The sequence below is a fragment of the Zea mays genome, chromosome 3, assembly GCF_902167145.1.
Source record: "Zea mays cultivar B73 chromosome 3, Zm-B73-REFERENCE-NAM-5.0, whole genome shotgun sequence".
In the NCBI taxonomy this organism is placed as follows: domain Eukaryota; kingdom Viridiplantae; phylum Streptophyta; class Magnoliopsida; order Poales; family Poaceae; genus Zea; species Zea mays.
The window spans coordinates 49,223,024-49,232,286 of NC_050098.1; the positions used below are offsets into that span (position 1 = coordinate 49,223,024).

General features: G+C 48.6%; 1 protein-coding gene across 5 annotated transcripts; it reads left to right on the forward strand.

Moving 5' to 3' along the window:
• The first annotated feature begins 976 nt into the window (after positions 1–976).
• LOC100274253 (uncharacterized) lies at positions 977–9,263 on the forward strand. 5 transcript variants are annotated; one of them, XM_008674305.3, is made up of 8 exons: positions 977–1,349; positions 1,452–1,514; positions 1,606–1,767; positions 1,849–2,031; positions 2,108–2,256; positions 4,082–4,250; positions 4,539–4,668; positions 8,750–9,263. In XM_008674305.3, the coding sequence occupies exons 1-8, from the start codon at positions 1,137–1,139 to the stop codon at positions 8,938–8,940; spliced, it is 1,260 nt and encodes a 419-aa protein (XP_008672527.1). In that variant the 5' UTR covers positions 977–1,136; the 3' UTR covers positions 8,941–9,263. The 5 variants fall into 5 exon arrangements, with proteins under 5 accessions (XP_008672527.1, XP_008672528.1, XP_035821653.1 ...); XM_008674306.4 differs by having other exon boundaries at positions 987–1,349; positions 1,452–1,525; XM_035965760.1 differs by having other exon boundaries at positions 987–1,349; positions 1,452–1,525; positions 2,126–2,256.

Genomic DNA, 9,263 nt, shown 5'->3' on the forward strand with positions numbered 1-9,263 from the left:
GGGCAGTCGGCTCCGGCGCGACTGCAGGCGCGGGCGCTGATCCTGGCGTGACAGCCAGCACGGTTGCCAGGGCCGCACGACTGCTGGCGTGGGTGCGGCTCCTGGCGCGGCCATAGCTCAGGCGCACGGCTTTCGACGTGACGTGAGCATCTCTGATGTGCGGGCGAGCGGTGCAGGTCCGACGCGCGGTCGTGACTCCAAGGCGAGCACGAACTATGGTGCTCGGGGTAGATCGAGAGGAGCCCCACTGGACATGGTGGGCGATGACGAGATTCCACCAACATTAGATTAAAAAAACAATTATACCGTTCGATTGCGTAGAGGAGTAATCGAAGACTGTCGCGTAGGACTGTTCGGCTAGGCCGGGGACCTGCCGGCTTGACGGAGAGTTGATGCAGATCTGATCTCGCAGCAACATCGAGGTAGAGCGTGCTGATAACGTGTTGAGAACTACGTTACCACGGATCACCAGATCCGCTCCATTCCCTCCCATCAGCAGTAGAGACGCAAGAAGCTGTAGAGAATCCGTCTCCCTTCCCATAAGCACGACAGAAGAAACACACGAGACACAGGATATATGGTTGGACCTCTGGCCTCTTTCTGATCTCTGTCTTATGAAGGGGTGTACATGTTCCTTATATAGAGATATGAGACCCCTCAGGGGCAAAGTCGGTATTTGCCCACATAACCCTAACTAGGGTTACTTAACAAGGAGCAAGCCTGTGCTTGGGAAAGTTTGGAAGACGAATTGACGACGCCACGTACGTGTCCCTCTGGCCCGCGAGCCCTCGGAATCAATCGAAGCGAGTGAGCTGCTGGTATGGGCTCGGAGCGGCCCTGGGAACGTTTGGGCTGTAATGACCTGGTTAGAATTTATGGGCTTCTAGGCCTGGTTGAAACTGGGCCAAAAAACGAGGCTGTTTTGATGACTGGTCAGGCACTCAGGCCTTATATACAACCTGGAACGACGGTCACAAACCGAGGCCCAGCAAAATTTCCCCGTTCTTGCTTCCCCTCCGTGTCCACTCTCGATCTTCCCTTCCCCCTCGGCGCCGGTCTCCAAACCCGCTTCCGCAATTCGTACCGCTTCCGGTTCCGGGGGCGGGCGGGCAGCACCGTCTCGGCTCTCGGATACTATGGCTTCCGGCGAGGGGTGGGAGGCGGCGGTGCGGGCGGAGGTGGGCGCCGTTGCCTGGTGGGACGACCTGGACAGCGCCGACCTCCGCGCCAGGTTCAAGGCCTTCACGGGGCAGCGCAGCGACTGGCCTCAGCCCACGGTCCTCTTCTGGAAGGACCTTCTCCTCCGCGTCGCCAGGCGACTCCGCGTCTGCTCCGCCCCTGCCCACCACGTATGCGTCCCGCCCACTGCCGGACTGCCCCACTAACCAACCCACCTGAGCTCTCTTCCTCTCTTCTGAATGTTCTGACGGGGCGACGCCGACAAACTGCAGGTGACGAGCGCTTGGTTCGCGCGCCCCGGGGGGCTCACGCCGCTATGCTTGCCGCAAGTTCTGGTCTGCCCGTCGTACGGCTGTCTCAGATTCTCCAGCTGTTGCGTTAGGTCATGGGAACTGGATTTTGAATTTTTTTTTTGGCATTTTTCAGGAAGAGATGCGTGCGGATGGGGACGTACTGCTGAAATCCGAGCTGATTGATCCATCCTCAACGAACCTGCACCAGCTGGTCAGGAGGGTGAGACTCATGACCATCAGCTCCAGGAAGGCGGTTTGGCAGGAGGATATCCTCGTGTTCAAATTGTTGATTGAGGTACGTGAAATTGCTCGACCCAAGTGTCTTTGTTTGGTAGCATACAGTATTTTTATTTGTTTCTCTGCTAGTTGATTGCAGGAACGAGCTGCCGATATTGCTAGGCAATTGAGTGACTCTCATTGGACATCGACATGTGTTGTCACGATTAGCAAATTCAATAGCTTCTTTGTTGACATGGATGATGCTCATATTGCATTATGTTTTTTGACGCAACATGGGAAAGCTAGGTACCTTTTGGGCAGGAAACAAGACCCTATTGAGGCATGCTCCCTTTTTTCTCGTGCATTATGTTATTCTGCTGAAGCAAGTGCCCACTAGCATGCTGCATTTTGTTCAGTTGGATTCATGCCTGCAGGGTGTCAAGGTTGCACTCACTGCTTCACAAGTTCCTGCTGTATCCAAACTTGACCATGACACCTTGCACTTAGTCTGGACAGAAGAGAAGTTGCAAGAACAGCTTGATGTGCTTGATCGACGATGGGAGATGTAAGTATTTTTCACACTTTGGTCTCTGTTGTTTAAATGTACTCCCTCTGCCCCATTATATCTGTTGTTCTGGCTTTATACCAGCTACAAGAAAGATTCTCTAAATCTGGACATAAGTTGGGTCTGGATGCATAGAACGTGATGTGAATCTAGACACCCCAAACATTGTTATTAATCGTTTAAGCGTCGTTTAAGCGAGAAAACATGATTAGTAGTTGGAACATCCGAGCGTTTTAGGTAAGCCGCGTAGAACGTCCGTTTCGAGTTTAAGCGTTGCTTAAGCGTCCTAATCGCGTTTTAGGACGTTTTACGCGTGCTGAGGACGTTCTACCCGTCCCGGGCCTTTCCTGGGCCTTTAGGTTTTTCTCTAGGTGGTTGGACGCACGTCGCCCTCCACTCTCCTCTCCTCCAACGGCTCAGCCGGCCGCCGCCCTCCTCTCTCCTCTCCTCCAACATCTCTGGCGCGTCTCTCCTCTCCTCAGCCATGGAGGCACAGCCGGCCGTCGGCCGTGGAGGCACAGCAGACCTGCGCCACCGCCGGCCGCCTACCCCACAGCAGATCTGCGCCCAAGACCAGCAGCCAGCCAGCCATCCTCTGCGGCTCCACTCCGCCAGCGCCCTAGACCAGCAGCCAGCTATCCTCCACCTCCACTGCTCTCTATTTTGATCATTTGGTGAGTACCGATTTTGCTCACAGTGAATCAATCATTCGATCTCTATTTGATCAACCATATTGGTGAGTACTGAACTACTGATTGTGCAACCATATTGCTCACAGTGAATTTCAATGGCAACAAATAGTGAGGCATTGTCTGTCGGTCAAAGTAATGACTCCTATGACCCACTCAAAGATCAGTCACGAAGGCCAAAGTCAAATGATCCAGGATGGAAATATGCTCATGGTCTTAATATTGATGAGTTCGATGATGGTTACTGATCATGCATAAAAGTCGTAACTTGTGTGGTTGAACTTGATCTGTTTCTTTTTATGCTATTTGGTTTGTGAACTCAAGTACTCAACTTATGTATTAACTTATTCTATATTTGAACTTCTATGTCAAGTCTGAAAAGACGTTTCAACGTTCGTTTAAATGTTTAAATGTTAAAAAGGTGGTTCATAATGTTTTACCGCTTTAATAACCATGACCCCAAAACACTGCCTAGACGACAGATATAATGGGGCAGAGGGAATATCTTTCGTGTATCTCAACTTTCAAAAGGACTGCCTTTCGTGTATTGGTTGGTTGTCTTCTATAGATTGCAAACTCCTGAAGAGTACATGACCCAGCAGATGATACTTTTTTGGCCAGTTTTGTACACAGAAGTGCATTAATATCGCTGGTTGCCCAAAGGTGATCCATCTACTTTCAACACATTAATAACACAACATGTAAACAGTGAATAGGTTATTATGATTTTCTATATATGACCTTTTGAATTGGGAAGGGGCTACCCAGCCTATTGCTTCCTGCTAGTGCTACGAGATCTGACAATTTCATGCTATTGGATTCTCCATCACTTCCTCACACCTTTCTGGTACTGCTGCCCCTTCTGCCTTTTGTACTTGTGATGTCAATTTTTTTAGGATCTCAAATTCCTACATTTGGCTGTTGGATGTTGTTCAGTGTTGAAAATTACGTCACACAATCATTGGTATATTAATATTTAATATAGCAACCAGAAGGTCTAGATTAAATCGTAAACTGAATAAGGTTCTGTACTATGGGTTAATACTGAACTCCATGAATTGTACTATGATCATAGTGGAGTTTGATAAATGCTAGTGCAAAAATTTGCTGACTTGTAAAGAATTATCTTTTGATAGTTCAAGGCGAAGGGCATTGGCATCCTTCAAGTCTGGAGATAAACTAGCTGCTTATCGTTATGTGAGGCAGTCTAAATTATTCTCACAAAGCCGGAGCAGATGCACACAGTTGTTGGAAAGGATTGAAGAAGTCATCAGCCTAATTGCTAGTGCTGAATCAAATAAGAAGGTGTGATATTTCCTCAGACCCCACTCATGTGGGAGCCTCTGTCACCGTGTCTGTCCCTTTTGATATTTATTACAAATTTATCATTATATGATAAGTAGTTACATTACGTGTATATAGATTCCTCGGACCTAACTCATGTGTTCGACACTGGGTCTGCCCCTTCTGTATTTATTACAAATTTATCATTATATGATAAGTCGTTACATTATGTGTATTTAGGATTTTAGATATCACAAACAATGGCATCTTTGTAGCATAATTAGTTATGTAGTCTGTACATGATACTAGGTTTATGAGGCAATACAAATTGGTATCCTGGCAATGAAGGACAACACTGTCAGCATAGATGAGGTTAACATCCACATGAAGGAGATTGATGAGCTTGTTGCTGCACAAAGAGAAGTTGATGCTGCCCTTGGTAAGTTGTTTGTTGTCCTTTTACAATGAACTCTATAACTAAGGGTTTTTTCTAGGGTGAAATCCATTTTCTAACCTCCAACTTGCACGACAGTATGATTTCCAAACATGAACTACAAAACTGGGAACCAAACACCCTCCAAAACTGGGTCAAATTTACTCATCGAACTGGTTTCAAAGGTGGTTTCCTATTTTGTAAAAATGATAAAAATCTGCTGTAAACTTAAAAAACCATAACTAATTTATTTTAAATCAGGTAAATATGAAACTAGTAATTTTTTTCTTAAAATGTTGTATGTCTGTTAGTGTATTTATTTAGATGCATTTGGAACTTATTATTTTGATCCCGTTTTTTTGCCGCTCGTAATGAAACACTCAGAACATTTTTTTTGAAGAAAACACAAGGATAACTGCGTTTCGTTGTATAAGAGAGATGGGGTGGTCCTCAACAGGATTCTCACTCATATGAGGACCAAATATTAGTGAGGCAATTACAGATTCAAAACTCTTTCACATAGGGAACACACGACGTATTGCGCCCCTACCTTCGCCAGTTTGTGGTTGTCTTCTTTGACGACATTTTGATATACAACACCTCTTGGGCGGACCACCTACGACATCTCTGTGGCGTCCTCGACACCCTGCGCCAGCACCACCTCTTTGTGAAGAGGTCCAAGTGCTCATTTGGCGTCGACTCCGTCGCCTACCTGGGCCACGTCATCTCGGCGGAGAGCGTCGCTATGGACCCTGCAAAGGTCTAGACCATCCACGACTGGCCCCAACCACGGTCGGCGTGGGCCGTGCGTGGATTTCTCGACTTGGCGGGCGCCCTCTTGTGTCGCGACACCAAAGAGGACAGCACAGGGGCTCTACAGGCGATCTCGGCGCCTCGCTTCGACTTCACCAACCGGCTTTGCCATGCCCAGGCCACTGACCCCGCCCTGGCCGCCATCCACGACGAAGTCAACATAGGTACACGTGCTGCTCCATGGGCAGTGGTCGACGACATGGTCCTCTACGACAGGCGTCTGTACATCCCACTGTCCTCGCCCCTTCTGCTGGAGATTGTGGCAGCTGTCCACGAAGATGGACACGAGGGCGTCCAGCGCACCCTGCACCGGCTCCGACGTGACTTTCATTTTCCCAACATGCGTCGTGTTGTGCAGGACTTTGTGCGGGCATGACCCACTTGCCAGCGGTACAAATTAGAGCACCTTCACCCGGCAGGTCTCCTCATGCCGCTACCAATCCCCACCGTCTTCTGGGCAGACATCGGCCTCGACTTCGTTGAAGCACTGACCCGTGTCAACGGGAAGTCGACGATCCTCTCCGTTGTCGACCGCTAAGTACTGCCACTTCATCGCCCTCGGCCACTCGTACATCCTCGAGTCCGTGGCGCAGGCCTTCTTCACCGAAATTGTGCGCCTCCATGGCATGCCACAGTCCATGGTGCCTGACCGCGACCCGGTGTTCACCTCGGCGTTCTTGCGTGAGCTCATGTGACTCATGAGCACTAAGCTGCACATGTCATCCGCCTTCTAGCCCTAGTCTGATGGCCAGACGGAGGCGGCCAACCGCGTCATCATTATGTACCTCCGTTGCTTCACCGGCGACCGTCCTCGACAATGGCTTCGCTGGTTACCATGGGCCGAATATGTGTACAACACGGCATACCAGTCCTCGCTCCAGGAGACTCTGTTCCGGGTAGTGTACAGTTGTGACCCGCCCTCCATCCGCTCGTATGAGCAGGGGGAGACGAGGGTTGATGCGGTCGCACGCGACATAGAGGAGCGCGAGGCCTTCCTCGCCGATGTGCGCTATTGCCTCGAGCAGGCACAGGCGGTGCAGAAACGCCACTACGACAAGCAACATAGGCCAGTGACCTACGCGGTCGGTGACTGGGCGCTCCTTCGTCTACGCCAACCAAGGTTTTCAAGTCGATAAGTCGAGTCGAGTCGACAAGGTACCGACTTGGTGACTAGTCGATAAGTCAATCGACTTGCCAATATAGTGGCTGTTTTGCCTATATAATGACTTCATATAGACAATATAGCATTTACATATGAAGAAAGAGCATGTTTTACCTCATTTGAAGCCTGAAATTGAACGAAACTGAAATAAACAGCAAGTCTTACCTCATTTGAAGCCTCAAATTGAACCAAATCAGCCACATAAGTGATAAGTCATAAACTCATAAGTCATAACAACCATATAGTTCAAATTGGAAAACAAATAGCAAGAAAATATAGTTCAAACTTGAAAGGAAATAAGCTCCATTAGATAGCTAAGCTGCTGCTGCAGCTAGATAGATACTAGATAGTAGATACCCTAAATATCTCCCAAATCAAGATCATCCATTGCATTTTCTCCCAAATCAAGAAAATATGTTGTGTAATAGGCCTTTGGGCTGAACTGGGCCACAAGTCGCCCGACTTGCCAGACCAAGTCGACGACTAGTCGACTGAGAATTTCCAGTCGTTGACAAGTCGCCCGACTTGTCAGAAAAATCGAGCCGACTCCCCAAGTCGAGCTCCCAGGACCGACTGGACGACTAGTCGCCGACTAGTCGACGACTTGAAAACAGGGACGCCAGCGTGCCCTGTCCTCGCTGCCACAACAGACAACGGGCAAGCTGAAGCCCCGGTTCCTGGGGCCATACTGCGTCATTGAGCTCATCAACGACGTCGTCGTTCGCCTGGAGCTGCCCCCACATGCCCGCATTCATGACATATTCCACGTGGGCACTTTGAAGAAGTATGTGGGGACACCGCCATCAGCCCCATCACCCCTGCCCGACATCCATCATGTGTGGTTGTTCCAGAGCCGGCTCAGGTTGACCACGATCGCTTGGCGTGTGGTGTTCAACAGGTGCTGGTCCATTGGCGGGGCGAACTGGCGACTTCGGCAACCAGACCTCGACAAGTTTCGCGCCACGTACCCAGATTTTCAGCTCGAGGACGAGCTGGACCTCGAGGGAGGATAGATTTTATGTGGGGCCGCACCTATGCGCGCCAACAGCGAGCCCGCGACGCCATGAGAGCTGAGGCGCGGGCGTCCACGGTGGGCGCGAACATCAGCGCGCCTAAGGAAGGCATGGCTAAGGAAAGTGGCTAGATTGATGGCTAAATTGATAGGCCTTAATAGTAGGGGGGGTTGGTTACCAGATAAGTTAATTGCCTAATTAGTTGTTGCCTAGTTGGTCGGATTGATTTCCAAATAAGTTAGTTGCCTAATTAGCTGTTGCCTAGTTGGTCAGGCCAGTGGCCTATTTATATTGGAATCGTGAGACAATGAGGAATAAGAAAAGTATCACCTCTAATCTCCTATCTCCCTGCATTCTCTAAGCTTGTGGCTGAGGAACACCTCGCCGGAGAAGACACAACGGCTACGAACTATGTAGCCACGGTCCAGCCGCTCGAGGGCTCAACGCCCTTGACAGGCTGGGGACGTCGGCGGTGGGGGGGGGAGGGTGAGCGGCGGTGGGGCATCGGTGGCGGCTGCTAGTGCAGCGACTAGGTAGGGAGGGAGGGGGGAGAGAAGAAAAACTAACCTAGCTCTACCATGTAGGAAACCCTAACCCTGTCTTAGGGATGGGTGATGTATTAATAGACTTGAGTTAACTAGGCCTGGCCCATTACATAGGGGTGAGAGAGTAATTACACGGGGAGAACCCCAAACCCTAAACGAGATTCTAACACTAGGGAACGGAGAGGGAGGGGGAAAGAAGATTGATACCTTGTTAAATTGGAAACCCTAACCCTTATGTGTATTATTAGATCTGGGCTGGGCCTAAAGTCCTAAACCCATTACAGTTAAGACACACACATGTCTAACAGAGATAAATGATTATGTTCTCAGTTGCCTAGTTGGAACAATGAACTGCATGCATTGTGTTACCCTTGCTTCTGCTGCAAACTTCACATGTATGATTGTATTAGTTATAGAAAATAGTTTGCACTGTTTTTGGCTAATGCAGTACTACTTATATGCCCCATGTATTTATGTAAGCCAGTTTACACTCATCTCCAAAAAGAATTAAATATTTTTTTGTGACATTCTGACTGGGTTATTTGCTGAATCAGTACCACTCCAGTCGTTAGATGATGAAGGAGATATTGATGAAGAGTTCAGCAAGCTTGAAGCAGAATTGCAGGATGACGTCCCTCATATTCATGTTCAAGAACCAATGGCACCTTCCAACGAGGAATCACCTGATGAAGTGGTTGAATCATTGAGCCATAACATGTCAAGAATTAGACTGGAGCCCATCTAAATGCTCCATTTTACGTTTAATCAATTTGACCTGTACATAGTGTGATCTAGTCAAATCATCTAGTCCCAACAATGTGTCTTATGTTTCTTGTTACACCATCCTTATAAAAGGGCAATTCTGTTGCAGATATTCCTCAATGTTGCCTGCTGTTTTATTGAGCCTCCATGGTTCACCTCCTACATTTTTTTTGAAACGGTGGTTTCAATACCCTAAAAACTTAGTTCATATACTGTTTGATGCATATCGTTTAGTGACTGGCATTTTACTTTATTTTCTCGATTTCAGCGCTTATGCTGTCCATAAATTTAGTTATTTTCAGTGCA